At 38.2% G+C, this 21133-nt stretch overlaps 1 protein-coding gene across 1 annotated transcript in view; it reads right to left on the reverse strand.

The window, feature by feature from the left end:
- ADGRG7 (adhesion G protein-coupled receptor G7) overlaps positions 1-21133 on the reverse strand; it is a 62023-nt gene that overhangs the window by 25318 nt on the left and 15572 nt on the right. Inside the window, exons 2-8 of the mRNA XM_086409800.1 lie at positions 16463-16576; positions 15021-15125; positions 11260-11372; positions 8115-8264; positions 6718-6821; positions 2072-2211; positions 1850-1957 (exon numbers count right to left, since the gene is read on the reverse strand). Of these exons, the coding sequence (XP_086265926.1) occupies positions 1850-1957; positions 2072-2211; positions 6718-6821; positions 8115-8264; positions 11260-11372; positions 15021-15125; positions 16463-16576 (834 nt within the window). The remainder of the gene's footprint in view (positions 1-1849; positions 1958-2071; positions 2212-6717; positions 6822-8114; positions 8265-11259; positions 11373-15020; positions 15126-16462; positions 16577-21133) is intronic.

The following is a 21133-nucleotide window of genomic DNA, read 5'->3' on the forward strand; positions in this document are numbered from 1 at the left end:
TGGAATCAATATTTTATTTTGTTGACCCATCTAGCATTTGTTAATTATGTCCCATTTTTATTAATTTATGCCATTTTATTAATTCTTTTTTTCTAGATTTGCTATCTTACTTTTTATGCCTCTTTAGGTGAATGATTATTTTTTAACAATTTCTCATATTATCTAATAGATTTATTAAGGGAAATACACTTTCCTTTAATTACATCTTTGTCCACATTCCATAGGGTTTCATCTAAGGAGTTCTCATTGCTATTAATTTTCAAGGACTCTGTAATCTGTCCTTTAATTTCCTTTCTAACAATGGTATTTTAAAATTTTTAATTGGATAAAATTTTGGCTATTCTTAATGGTACATTTATAGTTTCATTGCATTGTGGTCAAGAACTATGTCCTGTATAGCTTTATTTTTTAATTAATTAATTTTTAATTGAAGGATAATTGCTTTACAATATTGTGTTGGTTTCTGCCATACATCAACATGAATCACCCATGGGTAAAATATGCAAGTTTTTCTATTTGGCCTAATAGTTTTTGAAGCACTCCATAGATATTTGAAAATAATTTTTATTATCTATTTTCTGTCTATAAAACTACATACACAAATGTATATAAAGGCCAAGTTTATTAGCTATTTTTTGTCTACTTGATCTTCAGTTTCTGGAGCAACTTTATATTTCTCCCTATAACACAAGGTTGTTGATGTGACCCTGTATTTCCAATAATTTTTGCTTATACACTTCAATCTTGAAGTCTTTTTAAAAAACTTAATATAAAAACATGTTCCTTTCAGTCCAATCTGAATCTTTGACTCTAGACAGTGTTACTTCAACCTGTTTGGCTCTAATGATAGTTTATATGAAATCAAAAATTAGATCTACCTTTCACCAAATACAAACACAAATTCCAGGTTCATTAAAGATCTAAATGTAAACATAAACACTAAAAATATTCAGAAGACAATATAGAAGACTATAATTGTGACTTTAGTAAAGCAATGAATTTAAATATCAGTTATAGAAAAAAAGATTGATGCATTGGACTACATTATAAAGTAAAATTTGAGTATGACAAATGACATGAAAAACCAAGTAAAAGATAGCTACAGACTGGAGGGAAGATATTTGCAATTTATATAACCAATAAAGAATTAGTTAGCCAATTAGAATTATATAACCAATGAGAATTATGAATTTAGTCTCTCTAAAATATGTATTTTTTGGCACTGGATTTTTTATTTGGGGAGAAAATAAAAGTAAATGTGTGCATTCAATCTGCTTTATTGTATTCAATTGTCAATTTTAGACTTTGAATAGTACAGGCATGACAAGTTAGACACAAGAATTTCTAAAAGGTTATATGCACGACAATAAGGAACTCATGATGAGCACCATACAAGGAGATAACTGAAAATTAGTACTGCTATATGCTGACTGTGTCAATTACATAAAATATCCCAAGGACAAGTCAATAGGATGAATTTAAGCCTGTGAGTACCATTCCACTAGTAAACATGGGCAAAGTTTATGACTGAATGCTTTTTAAGTGTATTTTTAAGTATAAAACTGAGCCATTTGGCTACATTTTAGGTGGAAAATAGATTGTGTTCATAAGCCAGAGCATTTCAATTCTGTCACCCTCCAAGTGTTTTTGAAAAGACAGGGGAAGAAAATCATCTCTGGGGCTAGAATAATAGACTTGAGATTACCAAAATTTGTTAGAGCTCAAACATACTCACATGCAAATTACTCAGTATGTAACTTAAGTAAACATAATTTCTTGCCAATGAATTTTAAGCTATTAATTACATGAATTTGAGTGCATTTTTCAAGTAATGTAATTTGAGACCTACTTTTCGAGGTGTTGAGCAAGAGCTGAAGTTCAGTCTGTTCGTTGGGATTCAGTTTGTCTACATTCACGTTTACATGTGTGGAACCAGGAGTCAGAGAATTGCTAGTTCCTACGAGAAGGAAAAAAAGCAGAATTTTATAAAAGTCTACATTTTCATGAATAGAGCATATATTGGTAGCAGAATATTCTCTGCTATTACAAGAACTTAAAACAAACAGCTGACCTTTCAGTACAGTGAAGAGAACACCTGTAGACCCCTCGTTGCCTCCTGAATAGACATTAACTGACTGTATTGCTATATTAGGTTCTACCACTGGCTGGTCGCTCAAAGACAAGGAATAAGTCTCCATTTGCTCAATAAGCCTGCATAGAAAAAAACATTAACAACACACTATTATTGAAATTTGTTATAAAATCAGTTGTGTGTGTCCCACATTCCAGTGGAAAGGCATGCCCACAGAACTCAAGCAATCACAATATTGGCACAATCCTGTAACAATATCAATTTTTTTTTAATCAGAGTCTTACTTTGTTACATGTACTTTCTTCTTCTTTTTTTAACTGATTCATGTTGATGTATGGCAGAAACCAACACAATATTGTAAAGCAACTATCCTTCAATTAAAAATAAATTAAAAAATAAAGTTATACAGGACATGGTTCCTGACCACGATGCAATGAAACTACAAATGTACCATTAAGAATAGCCAAAATTTTTCTGGTAAACTTTCCCCACTGTAGGGTACCTTGGACATAGATGCCAGAAAGCTGGAATTCAAGAAGGACAGATTTCCCAATAGAAACAGTCTTTGTTACGTTGGTCTTCTCATAAAAGGACCGCACTGCCATGCCCTCCCATTGACCAGTCACGTGATTGTTGTTTCTCCAGTGTTGAGACTCAATATTCACTTATTTAACTCTCTCCTCTCACCCAAAGCCCACAGTTTTCAAACCATTTAAGTGCTGACTCCTGAGGTGACAGTTCATAGGGAATTATGGAAGCGCAGAACACTGAGCTCATTGCCTCAGCTATTAACTAAGCATTGCAGCTTCTCACAATATTTGTTTCTACTCTGGATAAGTTTGAAGATAGATTAGATGGACAATGGGAGGGAGTGGGGGGAATCTTAATTTGGTGTTCTCCAAAGATAAATTGGCTTAGACAGTAAAGAATCTGCCTGCAATGTGGGAGACCCGGGTTCGATCTCTGTGTCTGCAAGATTCCCTGAAGTAGGAAATGGCAAACCACTCCAGTTTTCTTGCCTGGAGAATCCCATGGACAGAGGAGCCTGGTGGGCTACAGTCCATGGGGTCACAAAGTGCCAGACATGACTGACTTTGACTTTCAAAGATAAGTCATAAGATTGTTTCTTTTTCCTGTTTCCCATAAAAATATTTGCACTCTTTCTGTTCTTGACAAAGCAAAATGTCTATGTCTAAGACAACTGGTTCAATCTAATTTTCCCGGTAATGAAAGAATTTCATTAGAATGTAATTATTCTTCATTCTAAAACTTTATTCCTTCCATTAATATATCTTTTCCCTTCCCCAAGTGACATTAAAAAAAGAAAATTTTAAATAATTAAATTTCATAAAGAGAATGTGGTAACCATTCATAAGGAAACAGTCAAGTAAAGTCATTGTTTCAAAAGTTTTCCTTTCCTAATACTATTTTCCATAATTTTCAGCGATTCACACTATGTATTTCCCACTTAATGAATAACAATGAAACCTGAGAGCTGCTTTCAACAGGAGGAACACCTAACAAAGCTCCAATCTGCTAGGAACATGATTCATCCAACCAACAGTATCTGCTGAGCATCCAACAAAAAGCTCAGTACCCGTGAAACACTGAGGATACTAAGGGAAGCTCCTTCAGGCATTGAAAACTAACAGGAAAAATGTGCTAGATGCATGAGGGTGCTTGCCGTTTTTAAGAGTTGCTCTCACCATGGCCGTGTGTAAGGGGTTTGTTCCTCCCATATTATTCTTTCCTCCTCTTGTCATTATGATTGGATGATAGGTGGGTGCCGGTCAGGAGACTGGCCGTCAGCCTGGTACAAATAACTAGAAAAAGCAACCAGATCCCCTTTCACTCAGGGATCTTCCATTAGTGCAGCAATGATATCAGAAAAGCCTGGCTTTAACAGGGCCCCGAGAGGCCATTATGGCTGGCCCTCCTTATCAGGCTTCGCATCCGTGGTTGGTTGAATCTGCCAATGTGGAGCCTCCCGCTGATGCAAAGAGCCAACTACACCAATCTATATAAGGGACTTGGGCACCTGGGAATTCTGGTATCTGTCAGGAGGAGATGAGGTAAGAGAGAGTGTGGTCCTGGAACCAACCTCCCATGTCTACTGGGGAAAGACAGCATATCATTGTAAGGACAAATACAAATTTAAAATGAGAGGCTTAATTATTCCTGTTGAAAATAAGGGAAGGTATTTCCCTCCCCTGGGAATGAAAGAAGGGAAAATCAGAATGAAATGCACCAGGAAGGTTGGTGTCTATCAGGAGAATTTGCACCTGGTCTCAGGTCAGTGGAAGAGTTGCCTCGAGGAACAATATCCTTCCAAGGGAGAGAGGAGAGAGAGTACCTTTGCTGGCAGGTCACCAGGATTTTTCTCTGGAGGAGAGCTAACAGGTTGGTGACCTGATCTTAGGGCTGGAAGCTGAAGATGAAAGTCTCATCTATATGAATAAAGACCTGAGTCCACAGCAGTTTATGCAAAAGATCACCTGGGAGAGGGTAAACTGATAGCCCATCATTAGAAAAATAAGTCGACTAGAAATTCAGAATGGGAGGAAGGAGGGTCTGAGTGTGGTTATATAAATTCATATTTCAACACGTCCTATATTTAAATGTTTCACTTTTTCCTTTACACACCTTCTTTGATGCCATTTGGAATTTACACATAAATCACACAGCCTTTTTTTTATCCTTCCATGCCTGCTGCTAAGTCGCTTCAGTCATGTCCGACTCTGCAACCCCAGAGATGACAGCCCACCAGGCTCCCCCGTCCCTGGGATTTTCCAGGCAAGAACACTGGAGTGGGTTGCCATTTCCTTCTCCAATGCATGAAAGTGAAAAGTGAAAGTGAAGTCGCTCAGTTGTGTCCGACTCTTAGCGACCCCGTGGACTGCAGCCTACCAGGCTCTTCCGTCCATGGGATTTTCCAGGCAAGAGTACTGGAGTGGGGTGCCATTGCCTTCTCCCCTTCCATGCCAGAAGGCAACAAAAATCATAACTGTTTATGTTATGATTGAGACAGTGTTGAGACAGTGTTTTCATCCGTCTCATCACCTGTGACTTTCTCAGCCGAATCCCACAATGGCTCTTTCCTCAGCCTTCTCACCAAAAACATCCACTTTTCCCCTTTGCCTCCAGCAAGACTGCAAACACAGAGCCTCCAGCTCTGAAGGGAGTTCACTGGATCTCATGGCTGCAACCTTCTCCAACTTCAAGAAAAAATGGGAGCATCAACACTGCCAGTGAGAATGATCCAGACTCCTAGAGAAATCTGAAGTCATGAAATATACCAGTTCAATTGTTTACACCTCTACCACCATCCCTCAGAAGTATAATCTTGTGAATGTCCTGTTTCCTGTTTTTGTGCCTTTTCCACTTTGGAGACTCAATACTAAATAGGTACTGGTCATAATTATTAAAGAACTGAGAACTACTTCTAGGAAATAATAGGTGATGCAAACAAAGATTGTGTACAAGAATGTTGATTGCTCAAAATATCAAAAGACCTGAAGCTATCTATATGTTCAGCAGCAGAGAACTGCTTAAATAATAGTTCATTCATATTACGCGGTAATCTAAAACATGATGTAGATGCATAGGTATTTATATTAATTAGATGTTTATAAGGTATTATAAAGTGACAAAAACAAGTTCTATATTTAAAAAACATGTAGTAGAGACCTCCCTGGTGGTCCAGTGGTCATGATTTCACTTTCCAATGCAGTAATGTGGGTTCAATTCCTGGCCGGGAAGCTAAGATCCCACATGCCATGTGACCAAAAACCAAAACATAAAACAGAAATAATACTGTAAAAAATTCAACAAAAGACTTTAAAAAATAACCCACATCAAAAAAATCTTAAAATAAAAAAAAGAGTATGTAATAGGATATACACACACAGGGGAAAAAATCTTGAAGAATATATACCAACAGATTAAGGTGAGATGATATTTAAAATTTCACTTCTCTACATAGTTTCTTTTTCTATTATGAGCATGCATATTTAATTAAATTTTTAAAGAGTTAAGAAAACTGTATAGAAGATAAAATCACATCAAATCCTAGTGAGAGGCCTCTATGAATAAAGTACACAAGTTTTAGTATAAATGCACAACCAGAAGTAATCTGTGACACAAGAATCCAAAAGAGAGAAAGCAGGCAGAGTTGGATCCTCTTTTTTTTTCAGTGTAGCCTTGAGAAAGCTAAAGAAAGTTTAATCAAACTACACTAGGATCTTGGGGAGAACTACACTAGGATCTAGGGTGGGGTTGGGGGCACAGGGGAGCTAGAAATGTGTCTTGCAAAGCTATGCTGTTATCTGCAGTTCTGTGCACTGAGAAAGGAGCTAAAAGAATTATGCACACAGTGGTTCCTGGGCCATGCCAAACTAAGGCTGGGAAAACAAATCCTAATCTGAATCATCCCAGTTACTCTATATCCCAGGCCATGGCCACCCCTGCAATGAGGAGTTAGAAAGCTACAGCTTTAGTCTGCACTCCAGAGAATTAGCCATTTAGTGTATCCACGAGAGAAATAAAGACACCCCTGTTAATGCTGTAACCTAGGAAAGTAAGCAGCAATGCATTAGGTTTTCCTTCCAAACTGGAATTGTACTTACGTTGAAAAGGTATCATCACTATCAGCAGCAGTAGCAGCTCTTTGAAAAACATCTTCACTAGCATCTAGAAGTTGACTCACTGTTGTCACAGCAACTTTTTTCGCCTGCCAGGAAGAAGGCATTGATTATCACAGAAGACACATTGCACACCACCATCATCATTATAGTTACCACGAATTATTACTGTATCAAGTGGCACCATTGGTATGGTAATCTAGAGATGTTTTTCAAAACTGAAGTTTTGAAAGTATTCTCTCTACCTAAGAAGGCAGAGAAAATAAAGGTAAGGCACAGTGAAAATATAAACTGAGTTAATTAGGAGGCTTAGGTCTCTGAATCTCACCTCATAGCAAGGTGTTTCACAGAACCTCCACCCTCACCCCCAACAGCACAAAAGCAGGTGCTTGGATACAGAAGCAGAAACAAAATAAGAAGAATACAGGGCTCTTTAAAACATTACAGTCCATAATACTTAATATAAGACCTTAATTATACTTACTCTAACTGTTAGTAACTATTAGGCTTAGTAAAATTATTTCCAGTTTTCTTAAAATTAAAAACTCAGAAGTATGTCAGACACAATGTCTCCACACCTGGTTACATTTTAACTGCCTTCTTTATGGATATTGACACCATTTTGTCCTTATGGGCTAAGCCAGTCATAAATTCTATGTTTGGTGGTCATTATATTTCTTTCAATTCCATATTTATTAACTTGCGATTCGAATCCCACTTTCTTTCCAAAGGACCTCAGATAACAAAAAACATTTTTAAAAATAAACTATTTAAAGAGAATAGAATAAAACAGATGTTTTCAGGCCATGCTGATATCTAACTAGCAGAAACTGGGTCCTTCCATACTGGTGGTTTATAAACCCTGCTAGGCACAGTTTATAAACTGTGCCAATTGGTGAATGCTGCCTGCAGTTCTCATTTTCAGGTACCAGAGTTTAACAGGTTATGATATCAGAAGTGTAAACTAGGCTCAATTTTTTGGAAAACCAAGACTAAAATTCAAATATGCTCAACAGAAAGGGATCCCAGTTTAAAACAGCATGATCCAAAGTGAGTTTCTTAGAACTCTAGTTATTTGGAATTGAATAGAGGTGAGAGGTCAAATACAATTGATAAACATGTTAATAAAGTAAAATAGACTTGTTCATTCCAGGACTTCCCAGAAGATTTAACATGATAATCATTTGTGACTATCCCAAAAGAGAATATTTGGACAAGCAGCTCTTTTTTTATCGATATTCCTTTGAACATCTCTCAGAGAGAGTGCTCTGCAAAATGGTTTTGAGCAGCTAAAACCCTGCCCAAGTCCATACTTTGTAGTAAGGAGTAGAGTTTGAAAGGTCTTTCTTTGTTCCCCTCCTTTAAAACCATATGAGTTTTACCTCAGGTGAAGCATTTCTGGATGTGTTAAAAATCTGTCCGACCACTCTAGTAGCAGACATGATGTTCTCAGGAGTTAATTTACTGGCATTCGATGTTAAAATCTGGGCTTCATTAGAAATATTTTGAGACTGTGTTGAGATATTGACAATCTGTTAAAAAAAAAAAAAAAAAGCCCTAACTTTATAAACTATATCTGAACACTTTGCAAGCAACACAGTTGAATAAGCTGGAACTGAATTGACCCTCAACCTCATGAACATCACATCCACTCCATTTTTCATTTTTGCTTTTTCCCTTGCATAAAGGACACAGTACATGTAGGCCAGTGGTTTTCCCAGCCCTTACTATTAATACTTGCCAGGATTAATTAACTATGCCAGGTCAGGGCTCCTCAAGGTATAACCCATGGACCAGTGGTGGTTCACTGATTGCTACAGGGTCCAAAGGGAGATAAAAGCAGAAACTGAAAGTGGTCAGAAACATAACAATTCTGTGCTGTTGAATCTAATAATTTGTAAAATGGATTTTTATCCTATAAGCATTTTTTGTTTTACTTTCCTAGTAATCCATTAGTATTTTACAAAATTATAGCCTGCAATGGGCTGGAAATTTTTTAAGCTGGCTTTGCAGCACATAGAGTTAGGGAAGTTAGGAAACCTTTCCAGGTACCAGTGAACCTTCAGGCTCTAGGTTGTGAGGCTAAACATATTAACCCATATTATCTTTAGTGGAGCCAAGTGTTAATACGTATGTGTCTATGTGGCTTAGTTTTCACTAGATGGCAGCATCATTGCAAAAATCAAACCAAGGTCACAGACTGTTTACTCTTGTGGAAGAGTCAGAAACAATGTCGAATCAGTAACAATGTCGAATCAGTAGAAACAAGGTTCTCATTCAATGGCCAGGTCTCTGCTATGTGTTAGGCATTTAACTAGATGTTTTATAGGGGTTATCACATTTAATATGCAAAACAATATTGCGAGTTGAGCACCCTCATTCCTATTTAAAGGCTTGGAGGGGTTATGGAGCTCACCCGAAGTTCATGCAGCTTACCAATGACAGAAATGACGATCAAAAACTGGCTTATCAGACTCCAGAACATGAAGCCTTTTCCCCAATCTGTGTGAAAGTGCAAGTGTTAGTCACTCAGTCATGTCTGACTCTGTGTGACCCCATGGACTGCAGCCCACCAGGCTCCTCTGTCCATGGGATTCTCCAGGCAAGAATACTGGAGTGGGTTGCCATGCCCTCCTCCACAGGATCTTCCCAACCCAGGAATCGAACCCGCATCTTTTGCACTGCAGACAGATTCCTTACTGTCTGAGCCACACAATCTATGTGGTTGGCAGCCATCTCCACACTCTACCCTCATCTTCACCCACTCCCTTGCCCAACTGAGATTAGGGAGCCAGTGTGGTACAGTGTGGAATTTAAAGACTGGCTCCATCACTTTTTGGCTGTGGTTCACTGAGCAAAATAGGACACTCTCAGAGACCGTTTCCTCATCTATAGAATGAACACATCAATGCTGATCTATATAGTCACTTTTCAGAGAAAGCAATGGCACCCCACTCCAGTACTCTTGCCTGGAAAATCCCATGGATGGAGGAGCCTGGTAGGCTGCAGTCCATGGGGTCGCTGAGGGTCAGACACGACTGAGCGACTTCACTTTCACTTTTCACTTTCATGCACTGGAGAATGAAATGGCAACCCACTCCAGTGTTCTTGCCTGGAGAATCCCAGGGACAGTAGAGCCTGTGGGCTGCCATCTATGGGGTCGCACAGAGTCGGACATGACTGAAGTGACTCAGCAGCAGCATAGTCACTTTTAAAATTAAAATAACACACATAAAATGTTCAGCACAGTATTTAGCATGCAGTTAGTACTCAATAACATTAAGTGTGATTAGCTAGAATAATCTATAATATGAGAATGAAAATATAACTCACAGAGGTTGTGTGTGTGTTAGTCGCTCAGTCATGTCCGACTCTTTGTGACCCCATGGACTGCAGCCCACCAGGCTTCTCTGTCCATGGAATTCTCCAGGCAAGAATACTGGAGTGGATTGCCATTCCCTTCTCTAGAGGAACTTCCCAACCCAGGGATCGAACCCTGGTCTCCTGCATTGCAAGCAGGTTCTTTATCGTTTGAGCTACAGGTTATGTAAGGACTAAATGAGATAACACATGTAACATGCCTAGTGCCAAGAGGAACACATACAAATAAATTTCTTCTTCCTCCCCTTGCTCAATCCCAGGTACTAACAATTCCTTGCATTTGCATTTGAGTATATCCTTAGTCAAAATAATCTAATTTGCATTAAAGAATAATTATATTTCCCACTTCACCTGCTCATGAATACAGCCCCTGAGACCAGCATCAGGTTCTGAACTTCCTGTTTCAAAGGGGTTTTGATCATAGTTTGTTTCTCTTTATTCTGATCCGAGACCATAAAATACCTTCCTTTTGGTATCAAATGTTAGGTATCTATTTTCAGTCAAAACTTCAGTGGTCAAACATATGAAGCCATTTAAAAAATAGTTAAGGATTTAGGGAATGTCTTGTACACACTGCTATATTTAAAATGGATAATCAACAAGAACCTATTGTATAGCACATGGAACTCTGCTCAATGTTATGTGCCAGCCTGGATGGTAACAGGGTTTGGGGGAGAATGGATACATGTATATGTATTGCTGAGTCCCTTCACAGTTGACCTGAAACTACCACAACATTGTTAATTGGCTATACCCCAATACAAAATGCTTTTGGTGCTAAAAAATAAAATTTTATTAAAAAATGTACAATACCAAAAATAAAGTGAGAAAATACATATTTTCATTTTCTTTATAATATATATCAAATGTAAAATGCAGCTATTTAAAATACTGAAATAGTTCTAAAAAATAAAATATGCTATAAATTATCATTTGCTGACCTTTGCCAAACAAACATGTCCAACTGTCCGTTTTCACAAATGGATATCAACTTTAAAATATAAGGATGGTTTTAGTTAATAGTCTTTGCTATTTCTAGTCTGAGAGTTTTGAAAGCATTAATTTGGCATCAAGTATCTGAAGAACAGAGAGTATGTACAGTCTGAACTTTTTCCCACTGCCCATCTTATGGAACATATAGCCTACCTGCTTTTCCAAGGTTTCCAGACTTTGATTACAATTTCCTATCGTCACATTTTGTAATTCTATCTCTCCATTTTCATTAAGACTGCACTGCCGAACTGCCAACGGATTGCCCGCTTTAATAAAAAGAAGCAGCAGGGAAGGATAAATTATGATTATGGGATTAACAAGTACATACTTCCATATGCAAAATAGATTTTAAAAAACCCAGGTTTATTGTTTAGCACTGGAAACTATATTCAATGTCTTGTAATAACCTACAATGGAAAAGAAACAAACAAAAAAAGAATACACATACACATATTCTTAGTTGCTCAGTCATGTCTTAGCGACTCTTAGCGACCCCATGGACTGCAGCACGCAAGGCTCCTCTGTCCATGGGGATTCTCCAGGCAAGAATACTAGAGTGGGTTGCCATGACTTCCTCCAGGGATCTTTCCAACCCAGGGATTGAACCCAGTTCTCCCTCATTGCAGACGGATTCTTTACCATCTGAGCCACCACAGAAGCCCCCCTGCCCATATATATATATATATATATATATATGAATCACTTTGCTATATATATGAAACTAACACAATATTGTTAATCAACTATACTTCAATTTTAAAGAAAAGAAGAAATAAAGAATACTTGGGAAAATCGAAGCAACCACCTACTCCAGTACACATAACCCCTTCACAATATGATTTTACTGCTCCTCCCATCACGAAGTGAAGTCTGTTCCTCCATTTCCTGAATCTTGCTTTGATCAACAAAATGTGGTAGAAATAACATTGTTTGATTTCCAAAACCTAGATTATCAGGAAGACTTGAACTTTAGGTCTTCGCCCTCCTGGAACACTGTCCTGAGACCATCATGTAAGGAAGCAGGTCTAATCTACTGGAGGTGAAAGGCCATGTGTAAGAGACCTGAAGACCTCCAGCCAACAGGCAGCACCAAAGCCTCATGTGAGTAAGATCATCTTAAACCTTCCAGCACAATCCAGCTGCCACAGTCAACCCACAGGACTATGAGGAGCTTATATCTTTATTGTTGTCAGGCAGTAAGTTTGGGATATTTTGATATACAGCAAGGGAAAAGTGAATCAGCCAGTCACTGCATGAATATTTCGGGCAGATACCACTTGTCTAGATTTTTAAATCTGGAATTCAAAAGATTAGTCAACTATTTTCTTCCTTTGAAGTCTGCAAGGAAGGTTTGCCTTCCAAAAACAAGGGACATAAGGGCATTGAATTGGATATGACAGAGCATACTAGTCTGAAAGACCAGAAACAATGTAAAATTCCTCCTAGAGATTGAACTATATGGGCTTCCCTGATAGCTCAGTTGGTAATGAATCCGACTGCAATGCAGGAGACCCTGGTTCGATTCCTGGGTTGGGAAGATCCGCTGGAGAGGGGATAGGCTACCCATTCCAGTATTGTTGGGCTTCCCTTGTGGCTCAGCTGGTAAAGAATCCACCTGCAATGTGAGAGACCTGGGTTTGATCCCTAGGTAGGAAGATCCCCTGGAGAAAGGAAAGGATACTCAGTACAGTATTCTGGCCTGGAGAATTCCATGGACTATATAGATACTGAATTCTATAGTGCTCTTTCCTTCTTCACCCAAATCTGGGTAACACGTGAAAGGCAAAGAGTTCCACAGTTTTTGCAGCATCTACAGAGTATGTTACTGGCTCTCAATAAATCATCAGGTTTATTTCCTAGGATTATCACCTGAGCCTCAGCATCTCAATGTCCTCCTCTGGCTAGTACTTAAGAGGCTGTAAATAGATAAAATCACTGCCAGTTGTCATTAGTGGGACAGCTGATCAGTAGGTGAACTCTTCTCAGGACAGCTTTGGGTAGCTGCTTAAGGGGCAACCACTAGAAACACAAAAACTAGAGGTTGCTCCTATAACACTTAAAGCAGAAGGTTAAATTCACTCTTATATGATCACTCCACTTCTACTCTATGGCATAATGAAAATTTTAAACATTTATGTAGGATATTATTTTTTATGCGGCCATAGTTCAAATGCATCTTTTCCTCTATATTAATTACAAGTATGAATCTATCCACTCAGAATCATTAAAAGTATTTTATAAAGCCAAATTAATTAGAAGTAATTATTAATATAATACTAAAAGCAAATTTACCAATTGTTGACATCTATATCGTTTTTTAAAATTTATTTATTTTTAATTGAAGGATAATTGCTTTACAATATTTTGTCAGTTTCTGCCATACATCAACATTAATCAGCCATAGGTATACATATGTCCCCTCCCTCTTGATCCTCCCTTCCTAGAAATCTATATATTTAAATTATTTTATGGGCTCAATCTGAAATTCAAAGATAAGTGTAACAAACATTTTCATACTAATTACTAAGGAAAGAAAAATACATAACCAAGTGAAAGGTGGTGATTCTCTTGTTAAAAAAATGTAATATATTTCAAGCAATTGTGATATCCCTTGATGGGTATATAACTGATATTTTTACTCTTCCCAGTTCAATAGCACAGTTATTTTTTGTAGCCACATCTCTTCTGTAAATTATAATGAAATATTTAAGACATAAAAAACATAAAAATTAAGACATTATGTATCTATTGACATATCACTGGAAGTAAGGACCAATATAATTGAAGCTCCTCTTTTACCTCTGAGCTCTTATCAAGAAGCTAGAAATAACTATGTAAAGAACAGAATAATGAATACTTGAATAAGTGTAATATATGTGGGCAGAGGCAATTTAGATTCGGCAAATGGAAAGCTGGTCTCAATAATCTCTTAGAATAAAGCAAAGAAAGGCTTTGGAAGGAGCAATACATGTAATTTATTTAGTGCTTCAAAGAGTACTTGACACATATAGAAATAAATATCTAAATAAAATGTGAACATTTTCTCAGTTTCATTATTGGCAGAAGTTCAATCAAACACTTGCATAAAAAAGCTAGAGTTAGTTACTGAGATATCCGGTTCTGCAGGAAGTGAATGATGACCCACAGGAAGGTATGAGAGGCAAGAGGACTGGTCAGATAAAAATCAATACTAACTAAGAGCTGTTAAAACATTTAGGGAAATCACATGGCACAGTGGGCTCTAAGCTGTCAGGAAAGGAGTCCATGAATTTAAAGGGCTACTTTTAGAAGATATTACCCAATCTGGCATTAAAATCACGTATGTCATCAAAATCCTGGATATCATCAGAATGCATATCAGAAATAAAAAATATCATTTGCTCCTTTATTCTTGGAAAGCTTTTGTGCAAAAAACATTGTTACACTTCAGGAAAGGTATGCTGAAGCTAGAGAATGTTCCAAGATGAAAAACTAAAATATTCAAATAGGTGAAGGACTACTAACTGGACAGACTCAACTGCATTTCTACCTAGAAAGATGAAGTCTCAAAGTAGATATGGTATAAATCCACAGTCTAGCTAATCTTTAAAATTGAGATAAATTATGTAACTGAGAGAACAGATCTCAACTTGGTCAAACTCCAGGAGATGGAGGGGGCCTCAAGAATAAATCAATTGAAGAATAATTAAAAGGAATTTACTACTGATCTATATTTTAGTTTTTAGGAAAATTGGAATTATGTGTTAACACCCAAAACTCTGAACACTGGCACCATGAAAGGGAGCCAATGCCTTCAACAAAATCTTCCCTGATGCCTCTTTCAGGGATCTAAAATTAGTTGGAGAGATGATAGGTATGATCCCGCGGCGCAATTCATATGCCTAGACAGAGGAGATGCTTGGGAAAGCACATACCATTTAGAGTGTCCTTATCACATACTTGCAAGGAAGATCCATATCTTCCCACAGGAATTCTGTTAAAAGTAAACCTCCCATACGTACTGTTTTCACAGAAATTAACTGTAATGGAAAGAAAAAATATTTTTCAATCATAAATTCATCATCATCAAAAATTTTTCATTATTAATTTTCATCATTTTTCTTTCTGAATTTCAAACCAGATTAAAGCCAAAGTTCAAATCCTATACAGTGTAATTTGAAGGGTAACAGAAGGCTTTTAGGCCTCACTGACCACCCAGCAACCTCATATTTTCTTATCTACTTAAGTTACTACCATTACAGTAACTAGTACATTATATAACAGGTTCAGTTAAAATGTGCACAATATATAACTCAGTATAGGTAGGATGTGATCACTAACACATCAGAAAGGATAGTGTATTACATTAGTTGGAACCTTGAAAATCAAAGATATAGAGCCTACAGTGGCAAAGGGATCGAGGGTGGAGGTTAAAGCAAACAGCCAAAGGCATGGGTTTCTGTGGGGTACCCTGGCTGTTCAGAATGTTGTAAATTATAGGAGTGAGTTCTAAGGCTCTGAATCCTTAGCAGGCAGCATGAAGTGTATAGAGTTCTGGGAAGCACACTGCAGATCAAGAAGTGCTTTTAACTTTGATTCTGAGATACCATTGAGTGAAGTCAAGCCACTGATTTAATAATATCTCTCCAAGAGAAAGACAGAAAAAACAAAAACTTCACCTAAGTAGATATTTGGACAAGTAGATGCATCTTGACTTCAGAAAAGTTAAATATGTTAGAATTATGATATTTGAAATGGTGTAACATGGCATATTCGGAGAAGGCAAAGGCACCCTACTCCAGTACTCTGGCATGGAAAATCCCATGGATGGAGGAGCCTGGTGGGCTGCAGTCCATGGGGTCGCTAAGAGTCAGACACGACTAAGCGACTTCCCTTTCACTTCTCACTTTCATGCATTGGAGAAGAAAATGGCAACCCACTCCAGTGTTCTTGCCTGGAGAATCCCAGGGACAGTGGGGCCTGGTGGGCTGCCGTCTATGGGGTCGCACAGAGTCGGACACGACTGAAGCAACTTAGCAGCAGCAGCAACATGGCATATTACCATTTGAAAGGACCTGGGAAAACCATATTACCCATTGCCCTATAGTAGACACTGCAGTCAGAAAGAAGAGCAACCATTAGTTTTACAGAGAAACTTGACAGTTGGAAAATAAAGGCAGTGTACTGAACATACAGGTAAATAGCACAAGAAAACTCAGTTTTTACTCTTCAGCTAATAAACACATCTTAAATTCGTGATCATTATGCCCATTGTTACTATGGCAATTGACAGGAACTTTGAGAAGCTTTGCTGCTGTCCTTAGAAACGTAAGATTCACCTAAATCTCACACCCTAGTATTATCCCAAGTAACTTACTGATTGTACATCTCAGTCCTTTCCACTCTTCTGGACAAATGCATCTGCCATTTTGCCGGGTTCCACCATTCTTGCAGAACTCTATAGGGGTGCTTGACGTAGAGGTAACTGTTCCTAAAGAAACAATAAATAACAGAATAGTGTATGAACTGGCTGATTAGTTTCCTTTTTGGGGTCTGTGGCCTTTGATTTCTATATGTAAAATCACTATGTTTGAAGACCACTGCTGAAAAATATTCTTTGTAATATGATCAAAAAAAAAAAAAAAAACCACAGAATTTACACAGGATATACAATGCTTACTAGATGCTATGGATACCAAAAAAAAAAACAAACCATATTTCAAAGATATAACACCCTGTCCAAGGAGATTTGAATCTACTGAAGGAAACAGGAGGTTATGTCAATAGATTAGATAGATATAGTCAAAACATGTCAATGCAGATTTACAAGTGCTATAAGAACTCAGAAGAGAGATGAAAACAGAGGCAGACCATCCAGGAAAGACTGGTAACTATTCCAGAGAAGAGCGGATGTTAGCATCAGGTTTTAAGACTAAATCTAGAAAAGTCAGATAAAATGCAGGCAGGATACAAAGAACAAAAAATTCAAAAACATGGAAAGTTCTAATGTGTCCAAGTACAGAGAAAAGCCTAACACATCAGGAGCATTGGTTCTTTGTGGATCAGCAGCAGAACATAAGTGGCACTGTGAGCAGCTTTATAGACCAAGCCAAAAAGAGTTAATCCTGCAGGAGCCTGGGGCAAGGGGCTGGGGCGGGGGAGGTCTTAAAACAAGGGAGTAACATCATAAGGAATGTTTTTTAGGAAGACCCCTCAAGCAGTATGGGAAATGACTGAGGCTGGGAGGCAAAGGAGACCAGCTAAATGAGAACCTGATCTAAAACAGTGGCTCTAAGGAAGTTAGGGATCAATCAACTCAGGAGCACTCCTGAGACAGGATTTGGATCTAGTGACTGGTTATTTTGAGCTGAGGACACTGGGACTCTAAACCAAAAGACAGGGTGGATGGTGAACAAATTAACCAAGCTTAAGAATACAGGAGGCAGAGTTCTGGTCCAATAATGATGGAGTCGATGGTACCATATTAATCACCCTACAGGTGACAGTTTAAAACTCTGGACAAAAACTTTAAATTAAGTAACTGACGACATTGGACAGCAATAAAAAACAGAGAGAAACTGAAGTCTATGGCAAGTTTAGAGTTCCCCTGCTAAGGGCACTACCCAGTCTGTATAGCAGGAGTGGCTGAAACACCAGCAGAAAGCTACAGTCTTAATGGGTGAAAGTATGAAGATCTGGGGTTACCACACAACTGGAAATTGAAGGGAGACAGCCCAGAAAGGAAGGAGCTATATAAAAGGGAGACACGAAGTCTGGCTGTAAATTCCCCTCAAATCTGAAGAAAACATATATTTTAAAAAATAAACAGAGTTTCTAGGACATGTGGGAAAATATCAAGAAGTCTAACCTATAAGCAAATACAGTCCCAGAAAGGGACATGAGAAGGAATAGAGCAGATAAATATCTGAAGGAATAATGGTCGAAACTTCTTAAACTTGATCCAAGAAATTCAGTAAAGCCACAAGCAAAATAAACACGGGGGAAACCACATTTAGACACATCGTGGTAAAACTGCTAAAACTCAAAAATAAGGAGAAAATCCTGAAAGCATCCAACCACCAGTCCGGACAGTTTTACTGCTGAGTTAGGGTAGAAATAATACCCATCTTACATAAATTCTTTTGGAAAATAGAGAAAGGGAGAAACTTCCCAAATGATATTATAAAGCCAGGATAACCCTGATACCAAAATCTGACAAAAACACCTTAAAGGAAAAAAAATTACAGACCGATAAACTTCATTTATCGGAGAAGGCAATGGCACCCCACTCCAGTACTCTTGCCTGGAAAATCCCATGGATGGAGGAGCCTGGAAGGCTGCAGTCCATGGGGTTGCTGAGGGTCGGACATGACTGAGCGACTTCACTTTGACTTTTCACTTTCATCCATTGGACAAGGAAATGGCAACCCACTCCAGTGTTCTTGCCTGGAGAATCCCAGGGACGAGAGAGCCTGGTGGGCTGCGGTCTATGGGGTCGCACAGAGTCGGACATGACTGAAGTGACTTAGCAGTAGCAGCAGCAAACTTCATTTATACAGATGCCAAAACCTTTTTGAAAAGTAGCAAATCAAATCCAGCAGTATATAAAAGTGACAATCCATCATGACAAAGTGAGATTTATACCAGGAGTGCAAAGTTGGTTTAACAGTAGAAAATCAATTATTTAATTCACTATGTGATAGAACAGAGGGGAAAGACAATATAGTCATTTCAATAATCATAAATTCAAAAATCATTTCAATAAAGGTGGCAAAAAACACCTGACATATTTTCTTAACCTCTAAGCAAATAAGGAATAAAAGGGAACTTCTTCAAACTGATAAAACAATCATCTATGAAGAACCTGCCTCTAACATCATACTTAATAGTGTAATATTAGATGCTTTTTGGACTTTCTGGGTGGACCAATGGTGAAGAATCCTCCTGGCAATGCAGGAGATGAAGGTTTGATTCCTGGGTCAGGGAGATCCCTTGGACTAAGAAATAACAATCCACTCCAGTATTCTTGCCTGGAAAATCTGGACAGAAGAGCCTGGAGGGCTGCAGTCCTTAGGGTCACAGCAGGACACACCTGAGCATGCCTGCACATTGAATACTTTCACCCCTGAGATTGACAGAAATAGTTTAATATAACTGCTATAACCACTTTTATTCAACATTGTGCTGAAGATGCTGACCAGTGATATGAGTATGAAAAAGGAATAAAAACCATAAAGAAAGGGAGAAGTAGAACTGTCTTCTGTTGCAGATGATATCATCAAATACATAGAAAATCCTAAGGTGTCTCAAAAAGAAACACTACTAGAATAAGCAATCCCACTGCTGGGCATACACACCGAGGAAACCAGAATTGAAAGAGACACGTGTACCCCAGTGTTCATTGCAGCCCTGTTTATAATAGCCAGGACATGGAAGCAACCTAGATGTCCATCAGCAGACAAATGGATAAGAAAGCTGTGGTACATATACACAATGGGGTATTACTCAGCCATTAAAAAGAATGCATTTGAATCAGTTCTAATGAGGTGGATGAAACTGGAGCCTATTATACAGAGTGAAGTAAGCCAGAGAGAAAAACACCAATACAGGATACCAATGCATATATACTGAATTTAGAAAGATGGTAATGATAACCCTGTATGAGAGACAGCAAGAGACACAGATGTATAGAACAGTCTTTTGGACTCTGTGGGAGAGGGCAAGGGTGGGATGATTTGGGAGAATGGCATTGAAACATGTATAATATCATATGTGAAATGAATCACCAGTCCAGGTTCGATGCATGATACAGGATGCTAGGGGCTGGTGCACTGGGATGACCCAGAGGGATGACATGGGGAGGGAGGTGGGAGTGGGGTTCAGGATGGGGAACACGTGTACACCTGTGGCGGATTCATGTTGATGTATGGCAAAACCAATACAATATTGTAAAGTAATTAACCTCCAATTAAAATAAATAAATTTATATTAAAAAAGCAAAAAAAAAATAAATGAAGTTATATTTATTTCCACATGCTAGCATTAAATGTAGAGAAGGAAATGGCAATCCACTCCAGTGTTCTTGCCTGGAGAATCCCAGGGACGGGGGAGCCTGGTGGGCTGTCGTCTCTGGGGTCACACAGAGTCAGACACGACTGAAGCGACTTGGCAGCAGCATTAAATAATTGGAAAATAAAATTATTAAATCATCTTCATTCAAATTAGCTTAAAACTCATAAAATTTTTGGAAATAAATTTAACAAAATGTGTGCAAGACATCAGTACTGAAAGAAATTTTAAAGGGTCTAAATAAGGGGCCTCCCTGGTGGCTTAATAGTAAAGAATCCACCTGCCAATGTAGGAGACATGGGTTCCACCCGTGGTCTGGGAAGATCCCACATGCTATGGAACAACTAAGCCCGTGGGCCACAACTACTGAGCCCACACTCTAGAGCCCATGCTCAGCAACAAGAGAAGCCACCACAATGAGAAGCCCATGCATCACAACCAGAGAGTTAGCCCCAGCTCACTGCAACTAGAGTGCAACGTGAGTGTTGCTCATGCAGCAACAAAGACCCAGAAAAGCCAAGAAACAAACAAATAAAATTGTATGTTAAAAATATCTAAATAAGTGGAAATATAGACCATGTATGTGTCAAATACTCATAGTTGTTCAAGAGTCAATTGTCCTCAAATTGATAAAGCCAAAATCTAAAACAAAAGAACTTTTTTTTGTAGAAAGTGACAAACTGATCTCAAGATGTTATGGAGGGCTTCCCAGGTGGTCCAGTAGTTAAGACTCTGCACTCCCAATGCAGGGGGCCTGGGTTCGATCCCTGGTCAGGGAATCTGGATCCCACATGTAGCAACTAAGATCCAGTGCAGTCAAATAAAATTTTTTTTAATATTATGGAAATGTAAAAGACCTGGAAAAGCCAAAACAAACAGGGAACTGTACTCAATACTCTGTAATGGCCTATATGGGAAAAGAATCTTTAAAAAAAAAAGTGGATATTTGTATATAACTGATTCACTTGGCTGTATGTCT

The sequence above is a fragment of the Bos grunniens genome, chromosome 1, assembly GCF_055505025.1.
Source record: "Bos grunniens cultivar Pamir isolate PY7600 chromosome 1, Bosgru_T2T1.0, whole genome shotgun sequence".
NCBI lineage: Eukaryota > Metazoa > Chordata > Mammalia > Artiodactyla > Bovidae > Bos > Bos grunniens.